At 46.6% G+C, this 21,516-nt stretch overlaps 1 protein-coding gene across 33 annotated transcripts in view; it reads right to left on the bottom strand.

Moving 5' to 3' along the window:
- NRXN2 (neurexin 2) overlaps positions 1–21,516 on the bottom strand; it is a 559,504-nt gene that overhangs the window by 369,472 nt on the left and 168,516 nt on the right. For 20 of the 33 annotated variants that reach the window (XM_078382060.1, XM_072984193.2, XM_078382057.1 and 17 more), the window contains one exon: positions 16,032–16,100. The exons of the other annotated variants lie outside the window; for them this stretch is intronic. In XM_078382060.1, coding sequence (XP_078238186.1) covers positions 16,032–16,100 — 69 coding nt within the window. The remainder of the gene's footprint in view (positions 1–16,031; positions 16,101–21,516) is intronic. 33 annotated transcript variants of the gene reach the window in all.

The following is a 21,516-nucleotide window of genomic DNA, read 5'->3' as shown; positions in this document are numbered from 1 at the left end:
TGAAGAGGAGCTGAAAAAGGAGAGAAAAATGAATAGGATGATGCCCCCTCTGCATGGAATGATGCCCCCCCCGAGTGGAGCAAGGAAAAGCCAGACCTTCCCATGAAGGCTGGATCCGCAACTTTAAAACCAGCCTTTCACCAGCTTCTTAATTTCCCAACTACGAAATAAATAGAAGAGTCGGGGAACCCCTTCAGAGCTGAGGCCACAGACCTAACCCTTTAAGAAGGAGAGTCTGGCTGAGTGGGGAAATCTGACCTGCGTCAGCGATGTTGTTTGAGCCACACAAGTGGCACTTCAAACGATGTGTTATTCATGGTTCCCGTCCCTCTGGAGGAGTGCTAGCCCTTCACAGCCAGAGTTGTGCGACTAGACTCTACAGGAGCGATTTGGCCTTGTTGTGCTTTGATTCTCAGCCTTTATTACATTTGAAAACGTAGCTGGCGCTCACACACGGGCTGCAGATTGATTCAGGAGTTCTCGGTTTCATGCTGAATGCAATGTGGTTTGCATTTCAGCCCATGCATCTTTGTTCCTTCCTTCCTTCCTTCCTTCCTTCCTTCCTTCCTTCCTTCCTTCCTTCCTCTGGCCCTGCCGCAGCGGATTTTTCCTTCCTCTGGTGCCACTGCTGTCAATCTAACAGGGACCTGACAAGCGTATAAATACACAATATAATGATGATGATGACTCAATGATACGGTGATACAGTGATCTCCTCCAATCACCCTCCCATTTTAAAACTTTTTTTAAAGTTACGTATACTGTATCTCTATGAGGTTAATACCGGTGTAAGAAATGTTTAAAAATAATAAAAAAACAAAAACGGAAAGTGATCAAGGAAGAGGAAAGAATGTGGGAACGTGTTCCCCCAATCTTGAACATCACACCTCTAATGCCTACATCACCGAAACACCACCTACAGACCACTTATCTTTACAATAACGTATCACAACTAACCACACAGCAAAAAGCCCCTCGGAATAGTTCCAGCTTGAAAATGTAGAAGCTCCCCAGCGGAAGAGGGAATAAGCGACTTTTTGATCAATGAGGGCTGGACCAATTCAAATCAGCCTTTGTATTTGACCGTGTAATTGCAACCTCAGTTTATGTCAGAGCAAACACAGGAAACCCCTGACTCCACCCAGATTCTGGTGCCATCTACTGACTAAACCCTAGAATGACGCTATCCACCGATCAAGAAGGACATCCTGTTGCCTTCCTTTAGCATAGCAAAGGAAGCTCTTTATTTGCCTTTGCTTCAGTGTTACTGACAAGGGAACTCGGGGAAGAGTTTGACCAATGACTGCAGTAGAGAAAAGCCTGGCCTAAGCTACTGTGCTCTCCGAGACAAAAAGCAAAACGGTGCATTTCTTCATTCAACAACCTGCCGAGTAACACTTGGGGGGAAAATGCAAGGAAAACAGAGGGCAAAGATGGGGGGAAATCATCTGTTTGGAATCCTTGAAGTCCCTTCCCTATTCTCTATTCTGCTTGAGGGGGGCACACACAGGGAAAAAAAGGGCACGCGACCATCTGTTTCCACCAAAGACAATGTGCCCGCCTTGGGGGCCCCTCCACCTTCTGTCCCCCAACGGAGCCCAAGGCCCCTGGCAAGCTGGCACGGCTATTTATCAACTCGATGTTGTTCAACCCCTCTGGCGCTCGGCTTCCGCATCCCATAATAGCATCCCCAAGGGTGCCATCTGAGGAAGCAGAAAGAGGGCACGTTGCCGGGCAGGAGGGGAGGGTGACTCAGATAAAGGAAACCAGTGGATGTGAGGAGCCATTGACTGCAGCAGGGTGGAGGGAGCAGAAACTACGAAAGGCCAAGGAGGGGGGGGGAATAGGTAATCAGGTTAAAAGAGAGATTTAAAAGGGCGTCCTTAGCAGTAGGGTGGAGTGGTTTGGACGGCACTTGCTCACCGCGGAGACTGTCGCAAGGCGAGTTCAAAAACGAAGGCAGGGGCCTTGAGCTGCTTCAACAAATCCGTTCCAGCCGTTTGCAATCTCTTCCAGGAGCAGTTGTTTTGTAAATCTAATGGGTCTTAACTGCCCCTTCGAGAAACCTCCGAATGCTTTGCCGTCAGAACAGGGGCAGCTCGCAACGAGAAAACGCTGCTCGACTGCCGTGAACATTCCCGTCGGACTCCCCGGGGGAGAGAGCAGGCGGCATCCTTATCCGGGCCTTGAAAAGTTCCGGCGCATGGCTTAAGACCAGCTTTCATGTCACTACACCACCTTGCCTGGGGCAGATGGCAGAAAAGTTCCTTTTTTTTTTTCCAGGCCACAGACAGATCAAAGCTGTGCTTGTTGGGGAACGCTGAGATTTTTTTCCCCAAGTTCTGTCACTGCTCAGTCCCTCTTGAAGAGCATAGAGATGGCCCCTTTCATGATGGGAGCCTGTGCAGGGAAAGAGGAGATCTTCAGAAAAAAAATTGTCAATTTGCAGAAAGATCGGTTCGGATGCCTATACACCTCTCTTCCCTCTCCTCCTGCTAAATTAAGGAATGGTTTGGCAAGCTCAGGTAGGCAGAAGAAAATTCCTGCTCCTCTGCACACACACACACACCCAACACTTCACCCACCGTTGTTCGCGCTTCCTAGGCAAAACCTATCGTTCCCACTCCAGCCAGGTGTGGGATGTCAATCACAGCTTGTCAGGATCCGTGAAGCCTCCCACTTCTGTCACGGTGTCCCATTGGTGCGTGGGCCATGCAAGGTAGGGGGGGCGTGGCAGCACAACTACCTGCGAGCGCCTGATGAGATGTAGGCTCTTATGGCACATGGTCCATCTAATCAGAGAGGTTTTGGCGTCTAGCTTTTTTTTTTTGGCATGGAATTGCAGATATACTCAGATGGCAGGTTTTGCAGTTTAAAGATCTGACGCATGCCGGGTGGCCACCGGCAGCTAAACAGCTTCAAGGACACAACTTTCACCAGCTTAGATTATTTACCTCCTCCTGGTTACAGCGATTAGATTCAGATTAGACCATGGCCTCAAAAAAAAAAAAAAGAAAAAAAGAAATACTTCTGACAATATCATAAAACTTGAAAACACCTTGCCCAAATCCCCTGAAAAGATAATTTTTGAAAATAACAAAAAAGTTACTCTTGACACCTAAAATGTAAGGTGATAACTACTAGTTACATTATGTGTTACTTTAACATTAAGTAGTTATGGTAAATTATATTACTTGCAACTAGTTTCTTTCAAATTCTACCGAAAAGCAATTTAAAAAGAAGAAAAACCCCTTTAAGATGAACAGATTTATTTCAGCATGAACTTTGATGGATTACCGTCTGCTTCTTCAGATCCAGAGAGTACAGTAGGACCCTCTTATATGCGGGATTCCCTTATCCAGAGTCTGAAAATGTTAAAAATATTAAAAGAAAAATCCTAGAAATATATATTTCTAAAGATGAAATTATCAGCTGTGTAGCATTCACTATTAAATCTGTGTTTTTCAGCATCCGTGGGGGGTGGGGCTTGGAATCAATACCCCGTGGATACGAGCTCCTTAATGTACGTAGAATCTGAGGTATAGGTACCATATTTTTCCATGTATAAGACTATACTTTTGTCTAAAATCTTTAGACTAAAAATTGAGGGTCGTCTTATATACGGAAGTAAGCTGAGGAGAAAACAAAAACAAGTGGAGGGGAAAGCAGGGATCGAAGCGATCCTGCAGGGCTTCGATCCCTTTCCCCCCTACACTTGCTAAGCCCCACTTAGATTTCTTAATTTTGGATTAGAAAAGTGGGCGTCTTATGCATGGGGGCATCTTATACACGGAAAAATACGGTATGTACAACAGTCATTGTTATGAGTGTGGCATCAGACCGAAATGTAATATGGAAAAGCATGTAAACCGTGTCATACAGAAGTGTCTAGGAAGTGGACTAACCAGGTCCATGAACGCTTACATTAAAATACAACAGTCTTTAAGGTGCCATGACTTTTTTGTCTCCCTTTTACAGTATTTTGTAAGGTTCTGATTGAAGAAATCTCACGCTAAAACAAATCTATGGTTCTTAGAGATGCCACCAGACTTTTTTTTTAATTGTACTTTTTTTTACTTTTTTGGTTACATAGCGTAATAGGGTTACGCCTTTCGAATGCTCTGGGAAGGAGCACAGAGAGGCTGGAAGGAAGTCAAATCACCAGGCACTCCAGCGCAGTAAGCCCCTTTCCCCGTCTCTTCTTCCTGCCACCCATATCGCATGCAACATGGCAAGGGGCTGAAATATGAGCAGCAGCACCTGATGTCCAAGCCAAATGGTCTCACCGAATCCAAGAAACCAGATCTGGGGCTGCCTGGAGAAAAAAAAGGCTCCGAAGAATTGCTGAGAAAGCAGAACGCTCGGCTGACGTCAGGGCCGCCAAGTCAGAAAGACCGTGTCAAGGCAAGACAACCATACCAAAAGGACTGCAATCAAGCCCTCGTTAATCCATGTAACGCAGCGGCATAGCCTTCTAGCAAAGCAAACTGCCGCAAATGACTTAAAAGCAAAACAAAAAACAAAACAAAACAAAAAAACACAACCACACGCACGCACACACACAAGGAAAGGCGGAGGTGCCCTGCATGGTGAATGAAACACAAAACATACACATGGCAACCATCCTTCACTCAGATTAACGAAAGCAAGGTGACCATTAAGTGTAGCAGTAATTGGTAATAACACAATCAACTTGGCAATAATAAGTTGATTGAGACTTGGAGTGGGGACAAGAAATAATTATCCCTATTCCAGTCTAGATGTTTGGCAATTACAATATGGTGCTTTTACACCTACGTTACCCCGGTTATTGTTAGAACAGCCTTACAAAGGTGGCGGCTTTTATTCTTCTTCTTCTTCACCGGCCACATGTAGGGAGCTGAGGCTTAGAGAGGGTCGTTCTGAAGAAGCCATGTGTCCCCGTGCCCTCTTTAACAGGCAACGGTCCTCTATCTGAAGGTGTCTTCTGTTTGAAAGATTACAGAATATAAGATCAAGAAAGAGAAGAAGGGAGAAACTGCCCGTCCACCGTTAGCGGTACCTGGAATGAGTAGAAGGCGTGCCAACGCACCAACGAGGGCAAAAAAAAGTGTGTTCCCATTCCCAAAATTGGGAAAGGAGAATGACAAGGCTGTATAGTGTTTTATTTAACTTATATGCAGAATACATCATGTGAAAGGCAGGACTCAATGAATCCCAAACCAGAATTAAGATTGCCGGAAGAAATATCAACAACCTCTGATATGCAGATGATACCACTCTGATGGCAGAAAGTGAGGAGGAATTAAAGAACCTCTTAATGAGGGTGAAAGAGGAGAGCGCCAAGAATGGGAAAGACCCTGATGCATCCAATGGCACGGTCTTCCAGTTTCAGTTCGTCTTCATGGCTACTGCAGTCATCGATTCAACATTTGCGTCTATAGACTTTGCCACATTTTGCACATGCTTTTGCCTGATTTTGCCTGCTGTGTAGGTGATGCGGTTCCCCCCCCCCCCCCCCGCGTTGACACTTGCTGCATCTGTAGCCATCCTGCAGGTTACAGGAGACCCAGAAGCTGCTACTGAAAACAACATCTCCTCCCCTGCTGCTCACTCTTGGTAACGATAATCAAAATACACTTTGCTTCCTGGGGCTTCATTGGCTGGAACGGAGGGAGGAAACTAGCGGCACAATGACATAATACAAGCACACACAACATCCTTGACGGCCGCAACCTGGCACTTTCCCAATGTGTTGGAGTACAAACCCCATCATTCCCGCAGTCACAGGCCCAACGTCCCCCATCTCCTGGCCAAAGCCGCTACAGTATTTTCCTCCCTCTTTAGAGCAAGGTGAAAATCGTTCTTGATGCTCTAAATCAGGGCGATTACAGAGGCATAAAGCCACTTTCGCCAAGCGCTGTCTTGGCGGCACTTTTGCTCCTGTCTGGAGTGGGGAAGGTAAGGGGGCACCAAAACCAGCTCCCTCCAGCTCCTAACTCAGATCACTTCGGAATGGGTGGGTCAGAGGGGGGAGAGAGGCAAAAAGCAAACCACCGCAGGGCAGACGAGGAGGAGCAATGCAATTTGAACGTCCTCATTCAAAGGGTTGCAATTATTTCTAAACTTGAATTTGTTGTTGTTTAGTCATTACGTTGTGTCCGACTCTTCGTGACCCCATGGACCAGAGCACACCAGGCCCTCCTGTCTTCCATGGCCTCCCGAACTTGGGTCAAATTCATGTCGGTCGCTTCGATGACCCTGTCCATCCATCTCGTCCTCTCTCGTCCCCTTCTCCTCTTGCCTTCACACTTTCCCAACACCAGGGTCTTTTCCAAGGAGTCTTCTCTTCTCATGAGATGGCCAAAGTCTTGGAGCCTCGGCTTCAGGATCTGTCCTTCCATGGAGCACTCGGGGTGGATTTCCTTCAGAACGGTTTGATCTCCTTGCAGTCCAGGGGACTCTCAAGAGCCCCCTCCAGCACCACAATTCGAAAGCATCAATTATTTGGCGGTCAGCTTTATGGTCCAGCTCTCACTTCCATTTAAACTTGAACCCACAGCTTAAAAACAGCATGTGCAGATATTATGTAAATATGTGCCACCTCTGGTCCTTTTTTTGTAAAAGATACATTTCCTCTGGTGCTGGTGATGCATAAGCCCCCCTGTGCGCAACACGAAGGGAGGAGAGGGGAGGACATCACCTCCTCACATGTACAGGTGCCCCAACTGCACAAAAGTTCTTTGTGATACACCGGGGGTGGGGACTGATTCGGGGGTGGGGGGGGACATAAACTCAAAACTCTCTAACTCAAAGAACATGGAGCCTGGCCCAGCCCCACACAAAGAACGATATGGAACAAAATGACAATTTACTTTACTTTCACCAAGTTCAGGAGACAGTAAGGATGCCTTTGATTTGCATGGAAGCCTTCTTTGAGCGTGGGAGGAAAACGATCAGCCACAGGACATGCTCCGTGATCCCAGATGGATGCTAGCCTTGAGGAACCAAAGGACGGAACAAGGGAGGGACAATGTTCCGGAAATCATCTGACCCCAAGGTCTAATAGAAAAACCCACCTTATGGCAGGGTTGAGAAAAGACTGCATTTGATTGTGCCAAAAGGGGTTACTTTGCTGGGAGCGAGCTGCCTACAAGCAACTCCTCCATCTGTATAGGAATCACGCCAGCTGGGCCCCTTAAAAAAGCACCTACGTCGCTGAACCTTGCTTTGGGCAAACAGCAAGAGCCGGGCTGGCTCATTTTGGACGGTGCCCCAAACGGTCCGGAATGCAAGTTATTTCTTCCTCCAGTTGCAACCCTGAGACATTTGGCAGCAGCCATCATCATTCGAAACCCAACTGAACAGGATCTATTGTCCACCAAGAATTACTGTGTTTTTTTCCATGTACAAGATCCCCCCGTGTATAAGACGCCCCCCCACTTTTCTAATCCAAAATTAAGAAATCAAAGTGGGGCTTAGCAAGTGTAGGGGGGAAAGGGATCAAAGCGCTGCAGGATCGCTTTGATCCCTGCTTTCCCCACCACTTATTTTTGTTCTCGCCTCAGCTTACTTCTGTGTATAAGACAACGCTCAATTTTTAGTCTAAAGATTTTAGACAAAAGTACAGTCTTATACAGGGAAAAATACGGTAGCTTCCTTATTTTATCTGTAATTTTGAAAGAGCTTAATGGCTAGTTTTAAGGATGGCCAACCGGTATATCTCAAAGGGCAACCAAAGACAACTATAACACCTGCTGCAACAGGCAGCCGTTCCGAAGAGATCCCAAAACAGATCATCATTTTCCGACCCCTTGTTGTGGGTGGGTTTTGTCACGCCGTCTCCTAAAAACTGCAACCGCCTTTGGCTAAGCACAACATAGAGTGAAATCCTGAGAAGATCGCCAGCTTTTTGCGGTGACTTAAGAAGGAGTGGTGTGAAGAGGGCTGGAGAAGAGGTGGGTGAGATCTGGGGAGGGGGGAGGGAGGGGGCAGGAATTCTCCTTGTCATGTTGATGTTCCCCTCCCCAGGGCCAGCCCCGAGGCTGCTGCTTCTCCCCAAGCTGGTTTCCTCCTTCAAGCATTCCCTGCCAGCCTCATCTATTTTTTAAAGCCCACTTTTCTCTTAAAAGCTCCCGTTTAAAAATAACCCTTTTGAAGACACTTCCCGGCCCACCTTGCCTTCAAATCTCCCTTAACCGAGTAGAGTTTTGCTTTGTCTTTTGGAAAAGGCAGGGAGATGAAGCAGAAAGGGAACTACTCTTGCTCACGAGGCGAAGCAGGCCCCCCCTCAGTGGAAGCTGGAAGGCCCCTTTCCCAGGTAAGGTGGCATCACGGAGGAAATGGCTAGCCCACATCTGGCAACACCTGGACAGCAGAGGGAGCAACAGGTCCGCAGGTCACCCCCACGGCTGCCTCAGCGCGAATGATGACAATCATCTCTAACTTTGCATCCACAGGGCAAGACACCCCACATCTCTGCCCCCCCCATAAGAATTCCCATCTCCCGTATGAGGGCTGCACATCAAGCAATCCTTAGCAAGGTGGATAAAAATCGGTGTTGTTTTTAAAATCTAATTCATTTTTTTTTCAAAAAAAATCAATTTTCATACACTTTTTCAGACACTGTCCATATATTTTGGTGCCCTTCTCCCAAAAGGCTTTGAGCAAACCCTACTATTCCTTCTCTCCCTTTAATTCTCAAACTCACTTTCTTTCTTCACGGCGTATACATTCTGCCTTTCCTCCCATGAGCTCAAAGTAGAGAATATGACTAAGCCCGATTCTGTCCTCACAAGAATCCTTGGATAGACAGTACGTCGGCCTGAGAAGGTCTGACCAGCCCGAGGCCACCCAGATGGGTCTCGTGGCTAAAGAGGAATTCGAACCCAGGTCTCCCAAGTCAGAGTCCAGCACTTTAAGCGTTGCACCCCGTTTAGTTCACATTTAGAGCAACAGATACAGCTTTAGGGCTGCGGTAATTTGACATTTGGGGCCCCAACGTGGTAACAAAAGCTGCCAAGATTTGTTTAAAAATGTATAGATGGAAACATCAGTAATGGACGGCTACCTCTTCCTGCAGACCAGCATCTGTGCCCATTAATGTTATGGCCATTTTCGAAGTGCAGGCATTCATATTACGAGGGCGCCCATTACCAGCCCTTTGCCCAAAAGGTGCAGGCAAAGTGACCCAATCCACCAACCAGTTTTAGCAGTTTTCATATCCAGCAGGAACAGCGTTCTCTTCTTCTTTTTGTACTAAGGGGTCTTAATGTTCCCAAGGCACCCTGAAAATATATTGCATTGGTGCAGGGATTGTTCACAACAATATACAACTGCAGACTATCATAGAGTACTCAGGGACTCATGATTCATTTGATTTTTATTCCAGCTTTCTCCCAGAACGATGAACCGAGGTGGGTCACAACAGAATCAAAACATGTGCAGGTAAAAACATGAGAAGCGCAAATGCACGAAGTGTTAAGAACACGATTGAAGAAACTTTAGCGCTAAATCACTATTGAACGGAAAATTACAAATGTGTTGATTAAACGGAAAAAGCACACTGCCAATCTGCCGAAAGCACTCTCAACTGCAAACCTCTTCTTTGCCTTAAGTAGAGTGGCAGGGATTGTTATCGGCCCTGCTAATAAAAAAATCCTGGTGCGTTGACCCCGGAAGCCCGGACTCCACTACATGATGAACTCTGTGCCAGAAGTGAAAAACTCTTCCAAGCTTAGGGGCCAGGTTTTCATCCCAAGGCTCCCCACCCCACCCCCAATGGATTGCACTAAATTTAGGTATGTCCCTTCCGAACAACCAAGAGGAGGATTGAATCCACTTCTTGGGTGGTGCTGGTGGGTTTTTTTTATTTTTTATTTTAGTTCTTGTTCTTGTTGTGGTTTTGTTTTACAGAGGGGCTTAGACGGCCTGCAAATCTCACCCACCCGCAGTGCAAAAAACCACTCCTGCTAGAGTAGGGAGGGAATGTGCCTGTTGACTTGAGAGCCATGTAACAATCACATAAACGTAAAGGTTCCCCTTGATATTGAGTCCATTCGTGTCTGACTCTAGGGCACGGTGCTCATCCCCATCTCCAAGCCGTAGAGCCAGCGTTTGTCCGAAGACAGTTTCCGTGGTCACGTGGCCAGCGCGACTAGACACGGAACGCCATGACCTTCCCACCGAGGTGGTCCCTATTTATCTACTCGCATTTGCATGCTTTCGAACTGCTAGGTTGGCAGGAGCTGGGACAAGCGACGGGCGCTCACTCCATCGCGTGGATTCAATCTTACGATGGCTGGTCTTCTGACCTTGCAGCACAGAGGCTTCTGCGGTTTAACCCGCAGCGCCACCACGTTTCTATGTAACAATCCAGTTCACGTCCAAAACCCTGTGCCCCACGCATGGAACCTGCACGGCGAGAGCCCCCATCAATGGCTCCTTCCGGCTTCCACAGACCGCCCCAGCAACAGGTAACTTGCACAAGCAGTGAGCGTGGCTGGCACCATGAGAGCCACACAAGCAGCCCAGCTGAAACCTGTGCCCACTTTTCCAAGAGGGCTTCGCTCTGCTCCATTCCCTGCGCCCTGTGCTTACGCATGCACAACTGTCCGCACTTTGCAAGCTCGCCATCCTTTGCAAAAACATCGCCGGCAGTGTGTCCCCCCCTTGCAAATCTGCACCAGGAGTGGCTCAGTGTCAAGGCCGACGACGAAACCGCCCCTTCAATGCACACCCAGCTCCAGTCATTAGCTCATCAACTCAAGAGACTTCTCGGGACAATTAATCCTCTCCCCCCTTCCCCTGGGGACCCTGCACGCCAGCATCCCAGAGCACGGTCGGCATAGCAACCAGCTGGCAGCCCGATCCAGGGACATTCATGTCCTCTTATCGCAAAGGAGGAGAGAAAGCCAGAGACGGGGAGGGGAAAGGAAGAAGAAACGGCTGCAAGGGACGAAAGTAAGACGCATGTGCTCAACTCTAGGCTCCACCAGTCCCCCCCCCCCAAACCCTTTTTCATCCTTTCTTGTTGTGGTTTATTTGGAAGGGGCTGTGCTTGGCTGGGAGACAACACAAGCTATTGAAACCTGTCCCTTAGGAAATGCCAGCTCCTCCACGCCCCCAACAGGTACTGTATACCTTTCCTGGTATATAAAAATATCCTCATTTCCAGAATAGAAACCAGCCTCCTTCAACGATGTGTTGCAGTCCTTTCCTTGGGTGCAAATGAAGGGGGGAAACAGGACATCCCAAAGCAATCATATTACCCTGATTACAGTGGCGCCTCGCTAGACAGTTAACCCGCATGACAGTTTTTTCACTAGACATTGACTTTTTGCAGTCGCTATAGCGATTCGCTAAACAGGGATTCCTATGGGGGAATTTCGCTGGACAATGTTTGGCCCCTGCTTCGCAAACCGATTTTTGCTAGACGATGATTATGACAGCTCCCTCTGCGCTGGCAAAACGGGTGCTTTCAGGACCTAACCTTCGCAAGGCAGCAATTTAAACAGCTGATTGGCGGTCCGCAAAGCGGCTCTCCTATGGCCGATCTTCGCTAGACAATGGCGATTCTTCCCCATTGGAAGGCATTAAACAGGTTTCAATGCATTCCAGTGGGGAAATGCTTTTCGCTAAACAGTGATTTCAGTGGAACAGATTATCATCGTCTAGCGAGGCACCACTGTGTTTGAATGTGCGGCCGGCAGCTTCTTGCCTTTAAAATCTCTTGGCAGCATATATGGCTTTTTATTTCCCCATTTCATTCTCCGAACAACCCTGTAACAGAGGTCAGTCTGAAAAAGAGACTGGCTCACGGCTGTGATCCATGGGGAGTTTTTTAAAAAATGAACTGCATCCCCAGGCCCCAGGCTATTAATCTAGTCTCCATGCCACACTATCTTGGTGCGTGACCTCACACCGATGGAGTTCTGCCCCCTTCAAAAGTCCAGCTAAACCCAGGCACTTAAAACCACATCTTGGGAAGCGTGTTAGACCCAGCATCTTGAGCCTTTCAGCGTATGATTTTGTAGCGATGGGGTTCTCCCCCCCCCAGAAGTCCAGCTGCGTTTTTCCCTTCGGATTTCTTGCTGCAAAAAATAAAAAAAAAAAAATAAAAAAATAAATAAATCCAAAGGAAAAACGCAGGTCTTCCGTGGCCCGTGATTTCAAACTTAGCATAGGGACCGGGAGGGGTTTGGAGATCCCCGTTTTCACCTTGCCACTGCACCGCCTCCTTCCCCCAGGATTTCCTGCCCATGGTGGCTGATGCACCTTATGCGCATGAATTAATTCAGGTCACAAAGCTCCTGGTTCTCTCGGCACAGAGTGTGCAACAAGGTTTGAGGGATCCTGAAGTGTCCCCTACAGCTAATCCCTGCTGTGAGTTAAGTCAAGTTCAAGGCTTTGCCCCCTCCCACCCTTGACCCAGTGTGCAGGTTGTGCTACTGAGTAAGAAAAGCGGGAGCATTTTCTACCATTTTTCTTCCCCTCGTAGGAAAACGGGCCACGCTTCCCAGTGGCTGGCCCTCAGCTCTGGATTGCCTGCAAAGGGGGAAAAGGCTGAACCCCCTCCATTACCTTGCTTCAGGCATCTGAGCATCTCTGCATTCAGGAAGGCTGCAGGCGTGGAAACGGGGTTATGGATGCTTGTGGGAGCGGCTTTTGGGTGACTGGCCCTACTATTTAGGCAGGGTGGGGCAGTCATGTCAGGAAACAGGTTTGGAACAGAACTGGAAAAATACATTTTAAAGTAGTTCATTCCGTTACCCATCATGCAGTTTCAAAAGTACAGCGGTGCCTCGCTAGACAATGATAATCCATTCCACTGAAATCGCTGTTTAGCGAAATCATTGTCTACCGAAAAGCATTTCCCCATTGGAATGCATTGAAACCTGTTTAATGCATTCCAATGGGGAAGAACCGCCATTGTCTAGCGAAGATTGGCCATAGGAAAGCCGGTTTGCGAACCGCCAATCAGCTGTTTAAAGCACTGTCTTGCAAACCTTAGGTCCCGAAAAAAACCATTTTGCGAGCGTGGAGGGAGCTGTCAAAATCGTAGTCTAGCGAAAATCGGTTTGCAAAGCAGGGACCAAACACTGTCCAGCAAAATTCCCCCATAGGAATCACTGTTTTGCAAATCGCTATAGCAATTGCAAAAAGTCAATGTCTAGCGAAAAAAACTGTCATGCCGGGTAACTGTCTAGCGAGGCACCACTCTAGTTCATTCTGTTACCCATTATGCAGTTTCAAAAGTAAACTGTTTTCATTGTCTGTCCCAGTATTGGGCAGGTAACCTGCCCAACACTGTTATGTGTCCAGGTTTTCACTCTTTTCTTGTTACTTAAAATAAATCATAATAGGATTGTCAAGAGAATGGCATAAAATCTGAAATGTTCCTTTAAATGGCCTACAAAAGTAAAATCTGAAACTAATAAGAAACATACCATAAATGTAACTCCCCTACAGCCACATTATCCCAAATAGTGAGTAATTCCAGGTATCTACATTCTGGTTTTGAGTCTCAGGGGGTAAAAACAACAACTGCAAACTGTTCATTATTTAATGTCTTTGTTTTTTGTGTTAAATATGGGAAACAGCACTTGAGGGATTTTTCTGCTCAAATTTTCACACAATAGTCATTCACCCGCACCCACAGCTAAATAATATACAGCTAAATAAAGAAAGTTTGGGCTAATCAGAGATGGAATTTTATGTGGAAATGCTGCGAACTCCATTTAGTTCTGGCATTGTCAATCAATGATTTGAAGTTCTATAATTCTACATTAATGTCTTTCAGAGGATCAGACCAAGACATTTTGCTGACTGAGGTTGAGTGGCTAAATATACTCCTCCCACCCCAAATGATGGTAAACAGTACCCATGACCACCAAACTGTTTTTTTTAATTATTGACAACAACAATAATTCATAGGTAAAGGTAAAGGTTCCCCTTGATATTTAGTCCAGTCATGTCTGACTCTAGGGTGCGGTGCTCATCCCCGTTTCCAAGCCGTAGAGCCAGTGTTTGTCTAAAGACAATCTTCCGTGGTCAGGTGGCCAGCGCGACTAGACACGGAATGCCATGACCTTCCCACCGTGGTGGTCCCTATTTATCTACTTGCATTTTTACATGCTTTCGAGCGGCTAGGTTAGCAAGAGCTGGGACAAGCGATGGGAGCTCCCTCCGTCGCGTGGATTCGATCTTACGATGGCTGGTCTTTTGACCTTGCAGCCCAGAGGCTTCTGCAGTTTAACCCACAGCGCCACCACGTCCCACACAATAATTCATAAGTGGCCACAAATCGCCACAATTTGTCTGTTACTGCAAAACAACAGTACAGAGAATTGTGGGGCACCTGGGAATGGTACTTTTGTGTCTAATTCACACCCATAAATTGGTAGGAACCCCTCACGCCAAATCATGGGAATGTAAAAACTTCTTAACTGTTAGAACAGTATGACAACGGAACCAATTATCTCGGGAGGCGGTGAGCACTCCAATGCTGGAGGCATTCGGGAGAAAATGGGGCCGCTCTCGGTCAGATCTTCTTTGCTTTGGATTCCTGCCTTGAGCAGGGCGTTGGACTCTATGACCCTTTCCAACCCCATGCTTCTATGATTCTACTCTAGGAAGGACTGAGAATTCGAATTTGGTCCTTTTACCAACGGGACATTTCCCACCACCCACCAGCGTTTGGGCTGGCACAAACACTATGGGCTTGGGTCATGCTGGGGAAACCATCTGCCTTGTTCTCCTTCCCCAGATCATCTTCTTCCGAATCAATCACGGCCATTTGTACATTAATGGCATCTTATTTGTATCGAATGCATCATTAATGTTAACTATCCCTTTGAGCCTTTCCCCCACCTTCCCTGGACAGCGCACATTAATTGCTCACAATGTAATTAAATATTAAGGCTGGGATTTTTCACACTTCATGCAGCTGGAAGGGAAGCAGGTGGGCATCGGTCTGCGGCTGAGGCTGGCAGCAAGAGGCGACGTGGCTGTACGTGAACACAAGGCGCGAACCACGTCTCTCACCCTCACCTTCAAGCTGGACACAGTTACAGCAAGGGGTGTGCACTCACACACACAACAGAAAACAATGCTGCCGTGCTAAATCTAGACGTTCAGGCACTCCTGACAAACCTCCCCATAGCCAGCCTCAGAGAGAGACCAGAAATGGAGACAGCTGGGTCAACCCATCTCGACAAATCAGGAGCACATCTTTTGTATTCTTAATGGGTCTTGATTGTTGCACTTTCCACCAACAAGCAGTGTGCATCACAAATGCCAACACCGATTTCTTAACTTGCGGTAATTCACCTTCACGATTGACATCAGCTGACTGACACTGCGGCTGTAGCCACGAAGATCCTAGCCACAGCATGTCCCCGCGAAGCAGGAGGTGCTCACAAAGTCTATTGTCCGTCTGCTGGCAACTGTGGAGGAGTAACAAAGGATCCCTGATTCTCCTCCTTCAAATCTGACACAGACTGTTCTCAAAATGGAGAACACCTTCAAAAGGGGACACGGGGCCATCTTAAGCTAGGGGAGCCCACCCTGTTGTCCTTCCATCACCGGGCAAGGAAAAGCCTTTTCATCCAGAAAGACCTCGGCAACCCACACTGGTTGACAGCAGAAAGGGTGCCTGCTTTCCTGCTCCCAGAGCTTGGCTACGACACGTAGACTGGATACGGAAAAAGAAAACTTGGGAGATTTCCAAGCAGGACTTTTGACTCCCACCAGGCTGTTCATATCTGGGCAACATCCACAGTGGCATCTTCAGCACACAAAGGCTTATGAGAAAACAAGCACACAAAAAACTACTCTTCTACTGCGTCTTCTGGTTATGTCCGTGTCACCCTTGGAAAGCAACAGAGCACAGGACCCTGAATACACAACCCACCCACCTTACCCTAAGGGGTACGAAAAGCTCCTTATTTCGCCCGATCCGCAGCTCGCCCTTCCGCAGCAGGCACCCTGGCCTTGCATCTCACATGAACCGGAGGCAGGCAAAAAGAGGAAGAGGGAAACGTGACACTGACCTTTCGATGTCTGGTGCACCTCACCGGCTCCTCTCCCTGCCCCCCCTTCCGAGTACGGTAGGGACCCTCCTAGAGAAGCAGAACCATAGCATTAGGGCAGAAAGGCCAGAGGAAAGCAACTGCGCCCCCTTAGTAAAGCATATTCCCCCCCCCCATCAAATGCAAAGCCCAGGGAAGGGCCGGTCCCTAGGCGTCCGTGACTTAACCAGCCACCTGCAAAGGAAGAATTTCTTCCAAATTATTACAGTGTCTAGACTGTACAGTTATATCAATTCGACAGTACTTTAAATGTCACGACTCCATCATAAGGAATCTGGGGATTTGTAGTTAAGGGTTGAAGTACATAGAATTCTCTCCTGCAGTTCAGAAGAGAGCATGAGAGCTTTCTGGCAGAGAGCTCGGAGTCCCTTGTCAAATTAGAGACCCCCAGAATGTGCTCGGATGGAGCTAAGACGGTTCAAAGCTCCATCAAACGGCTGCCTGAAAGATACAGGGCTCTGCTACAAGCTGCCCACAATCCCGCAGAGAGTCTGGTCACACTCGCAATCTCTCACACCACTATCATATTTATTTATTAATAAAACTGATAGGTCCGTCACTCAACGGGCAGATGCCCTTTGGGGTTGTTTGCAATTATTCTAAAAAGAACAACCCCCCCCCCCCGGGTGGTGAAACAACAGTGAAAATGATAGAACAGCTGATTTCAGTGGTAAAAAGAGGTTGAGATGTTTGAAAGCTAGCTGTAAATAAAAGATAAGACGAGCAACAAATTAAAGATTGGGCACCGGCTGGGAATGGCAGTCCTCGAAATATGTCTCAGGATGGTGCCACACTGGTTTCCTTCAGGTACAGTGGCGCCTCGCTAGACAGTTACCCCGCATGACAGTTTTTTTGCTAGACATTTGCTTTTTGCGATTGCTATAGCGATTCGCAAAACAGTGATTCCTATGGGGGAATTTCACTGGACAATGTTTGGCCCCTGCTTCGCAAACCGATTTTCGCTAGACGATGATTTGGACAGCTCCCTCCGCGCTCGCAAAACGGGTGTTTTCGGGACCTAAGCTTCGCAAGACAGCGATTTAAACAGCTGATCGGCGGTTTGCAAAGCGGCTTTCCTATGGCCGATCTTTGCTAGACAACGACGATTCTTCCCCATTGGAACGCATTAAACAGGTTTCAATGCATTCCAATGCGGAAATGCTTTTCCCTAGACAATGATTTCGCTAAACAGCGATTTCAGAGGAATTGATTATCATCGTCTAGCGAGGCACCACTGTACTTTAAAAAGTATTTTTCAAGTTCTGCTCTAAACCTGTTTCCTGATGTGACTGCCCCACCCTGCCTAAATAGTAGGGCCAGTCGCCCAAAAGCTGCTCCAGCAAGCATCCATAACCCCGTTTCCACGCCAGCGATTTCAGTGGAACGGATTATCATCGTCTAGTGAGGCACCACTGTATTCCACAGAGGAGGGAAGGGTTTGAAGATCAGCCGGGCAGAATTCCAGTCCTTCAGATTTCATGGTTAGAAGGGGAGACTGGGAGGCTGGCCACCCGGCGTCACATGTGTCGGGAAGGACGAGAGTTGGGAGTGAATCTCTTTCCCTCCGTGGAAATAATCTCAGAGCTTTGGAAAACGGTGTTTTTGCATCACAACTCCCCAGTTCACGCAGCCAAAGTTATTGCGAACTGAAAGTCCAAAAAGATGGTTTCTTAAACTCTAGGGAAAACCCATGCAGAGCACTGCTTTTGTTCTAACTTTTGGGGATCAAGAATTTAGGACTTAGTACTGTACAGAACTGGAAAAATTCTTCTCAGAATGTTTGAAAAATAGGTCCTTAAAAAAGTTAACATTTGAAAGCAGCTAGAAAGAAAACAATTGTCCATTACACCACAAAGATACCTTCAACGTCCTTCAGTACATTACTTTTCAAATCTAGCTTCACTCATCCTTTTTACCCCAAAAGTAACTGATTATAGGTTACTCGTAACTCATTATGCCCAAGCTTTACTTTTACAACAGCACTCAAAATCCGACCTTCAGAAGAAGGACAACGGATGGCTTAGGAATCACATTTAAGTGGTAAAAGTCAGAACAGAGACCATCTGAAGCAGCTTCTTTAAGAGGAAGAGCATAAAATGCATCAAAACGTAAATATTGGCTCCAAGAATATACACTGCACACTATTAGTAGCCTCCGTTCTACTCTATGGCATGGAACCACGGACTTTAATATAAGCTGCTATTAAAACAAGAAGAAGCATCTGACAGAGAGGTTTATTATAAGTGACCCAAGAAGACCCTTTAAGCCAGCGGTCCCCAACCTTGGGCCTCCAGATGTTCTTGGACTACAACACCCAGAAGCCTTCACCAGCACCTATGCTGGCTAGGATTTCTGGGAGTTGAAGTCCAAGAACATCTGGAGGTCCAAGGTTGAGGACCACTGCTCTAAGGCATATTAATAAAGACCAAGAAATTACAGAACACATAAAATAGGAAACGCCAGAATACTTTGGTCACATAATGAGAAGGAAATAATGCAGACCATTACAGCTGACTGAGATAATACAACTGAGAAAAGAAATCCAGGAATGCAAGCAACTGGTTGGCTGCGGGGGGAAAATTAGATGCTGGTTTGGACACAACACAACATGTTTAAGGCTGCCACAGGAAAAGAATCAGACTAGTTATAAGGATGCCCAGGCTTTGACGGGAGAGGAATGAGGAGGAGGAGATGGCTCATGACGTCAGTCCAGAAGGGACTACCCCTTTCATTTACGAATCTGCCTGTCAGCTTAAGTCCTTTGAGGACACCTTCCCATTCGTTCTACTCTGAGGCACAGTTGGAGGGGATGCACAACAGGGACACGTCTGTTGCGCCACCGAGGGGGTATCAATCCTCTAATAAAGGAGCAGACAGACAGTTCTGCAACGGCAGCAAAAACGGTACCCTGTGCTTAACGTTCCAGATTTGGGGTTATCGGTTATCATTGTTGTTGTTTTTAAATACACCCAGACATCCACATTCATTTCCGGTGACGAGGCAAGACATTCCCAAGCCTTCCTTCATCACTAAGATTCTTAAAAAGCATCACACAAGAAACAGCGGCAACAGCTAGTTATAACCTTCAACCAGGAGATCATCTTCCAAAGCAGAAGTGGGGAACCATCTTCTTCCCAGATGGGTTTTCCCCCACCTGCTATTCTTGAAGTCACTTTAATCGCAGTTAAAGGGGAAACAGTTTAAAATAATCCAGTAAAAAGTAACCCAGACACTGTTCAAAAATCAGTCTGGATTACAGTTTCTAAAATACAACAACCAGTTGATAAGAAACTCCCGGCCACGGACACAGCTGGATGGGAGATTCTATGAATTGCAGTACCCCTAGAAAGTAACTTTTTCCCAATTTTACCAAACTGCAGTTTCCAGACCCTGGTTGGGCATAGTGGCATGTACAGTGGTGCCTCGCTTGACGAGGACAATTCGTTCCGTTGAAATTGCTGTTAAGTGAAATCCTCGTCAAGCGAAATGAAAAAGCCCATTGAAATGCATTGAAACCGGTTCAATGCATTCCAATGGGCTAAATACCTCAGTGTCCAGCGAAGATCCTCCATAGGGGCGGCAATTTTCGGTGCCTGTAAAGCGAGGAATCCATCCTAAAACACAGCGGGGAACCATTTTGCACAGCGGGCGGTCATTTTAGAGCCGCCAATCAGCTGTTTAAAAATCGTCTAGTGAAAAATCTAAACATTGTTTTGCGATCGCAAAAACTTCATCATCAAGCGGTTTCGTCGTTTAACGAGGTAATCGTTAAGCGAGGCGCCACTGTATTAAGGAAAATGCCAGCTCAGATGGCATTTATGCACCATTAATAACTAGCATTAAAGATTCTTCTGGCAACCTTAAAAGCTTAGCCCATTTATTACGGCGTAAGATTTAGCCAAACACATTATGTGTTAAGTTGGTAGGGTGTGTGTATGAATGTGTGCATATGCATGCACACGCATACATACATTTGAGAAAGAATAGTGAACAGAGAGGTCAAAATGCAATGACATGCAAAAAAGTACAGATTGTGCTAGTTATAGTAAAGCTTATGTGCATGTAAAATAATCACAATGAGATCTGTTTTGCACTTTACATCCATTCCAGCCTTAAGGTTAATTGTCATAGCCTGTACTTTATGCATGCCTTTGGTTTTCCCCTCCTACCCCACTATTCTACCTGGGAAGCAGGAAGCAGAGGGATTAGGCAGTGCCAGCACAAGGACAGACTTGAATAAAATCTCCCTTTTTAAATTTTTTAAAAGATACACATTTTAGTACACCAATTGTGTTATGTAATGTGCCGACAAGTCAGTCCCAACTTATAGAGATTCCTAAACAGAGCTTTCAAGGAAAGTGAGATAATTTAAGGGGTGGTTTTACCAGTTTCGCATCTCTGGTGAGCTTCCGTAGCTGAGTGGGGGGATTCAAACCCGTGGCTTCTGAATCAATGGAGTTGGAAAGGAATTGTAAGGCTGCCGACTTCAACCCCCCCTGCTCAAAGCAGGACTCCAAATCACAGCACATCTGACAGAGAGGTGTCTAATTTTCTCTTAAATGCCTCCAGCGTTGGAACACTTGCCACCTCCAGAGATAACTGGTTCCACTGTCATGCTAACAATTAAAACATTTTTCCTGATGTCAGCCTAATTCTGACTTTCCTTGATCCCATTATTACACATCCTGCTCTCTGCCGTGATAGAGAACAGATACTGCCTCTCCTTTCCATGACAGTCTTTCAAGTATTTGAAGAGTGCTTTCCTATCTCCCCTCAGTCTTCTTTTCTGAAGGTGAAACATGCCCAGTTGTTTCATTTATTTTCCTCATAGGCCTTGTTCTTCCTGATCCTCCTTGTCGCCCTCCTCTGAACTTGTTCCAATTTGTCAGCCTCCTTCTTGAACTGTGGTGTCCAGAACTGGACACAGTACTCAAGGTGAGGCCAAACCAGTGCTGAATACAGGGGGACTAGCGCCTCGCGGGATTTGGAAACTTCTAGACTTCTGTTAATGCAGCCTAAAATAGCATTTGCCTTTTTTGCAGCCACCTCACACTGTTGGCTCATATTTAGTTTGTGATCCACAATAATCCCTAGATCCTTCTCGCTCATAGTTTTGCTGAACCAGGTATTCCCCGTATTGTAACTGTGCAATTGGTTTCTTTTTCCAACGTGCAGGACTTTGCACTTTGCACTGTTGAATTTCATTCTGTTGTTTTCAGCCCAGTGTTCCATCCTACCAAGATCACTTTGAATTTTGTTTCTTCCAGAGTAATGGCTATTCCATCCAATTTTGTGTCATCCGCAAATTTGACAAACACTCCCTGCACTCCCTCATCCAAGTCATTAGGACTGTCCCTTGGAGTGCCTGATTAATCATTCATTCATTCATTCATTCATTCATTCATTCATTCATTCATTCATTCATTCATTCATTCATTCAATTCAT

Source organism: Pogona vitticeps, chromosome 15 (genome assembly GCF_051106095.1).
Source record: "Pogona vitticeps strain Pit_001003342236 chromosome 15, PviZW2.1, whole genome shotgun sequence".
NCBI lineage: Eukaryota > Metazoa > Chordata > Lepidosauria > Squamata > Agamidae > Pogona > Pogona vitticeps.
This window is presented reverse-complemented; position numbering and strand designations above follow the sequence as displayed.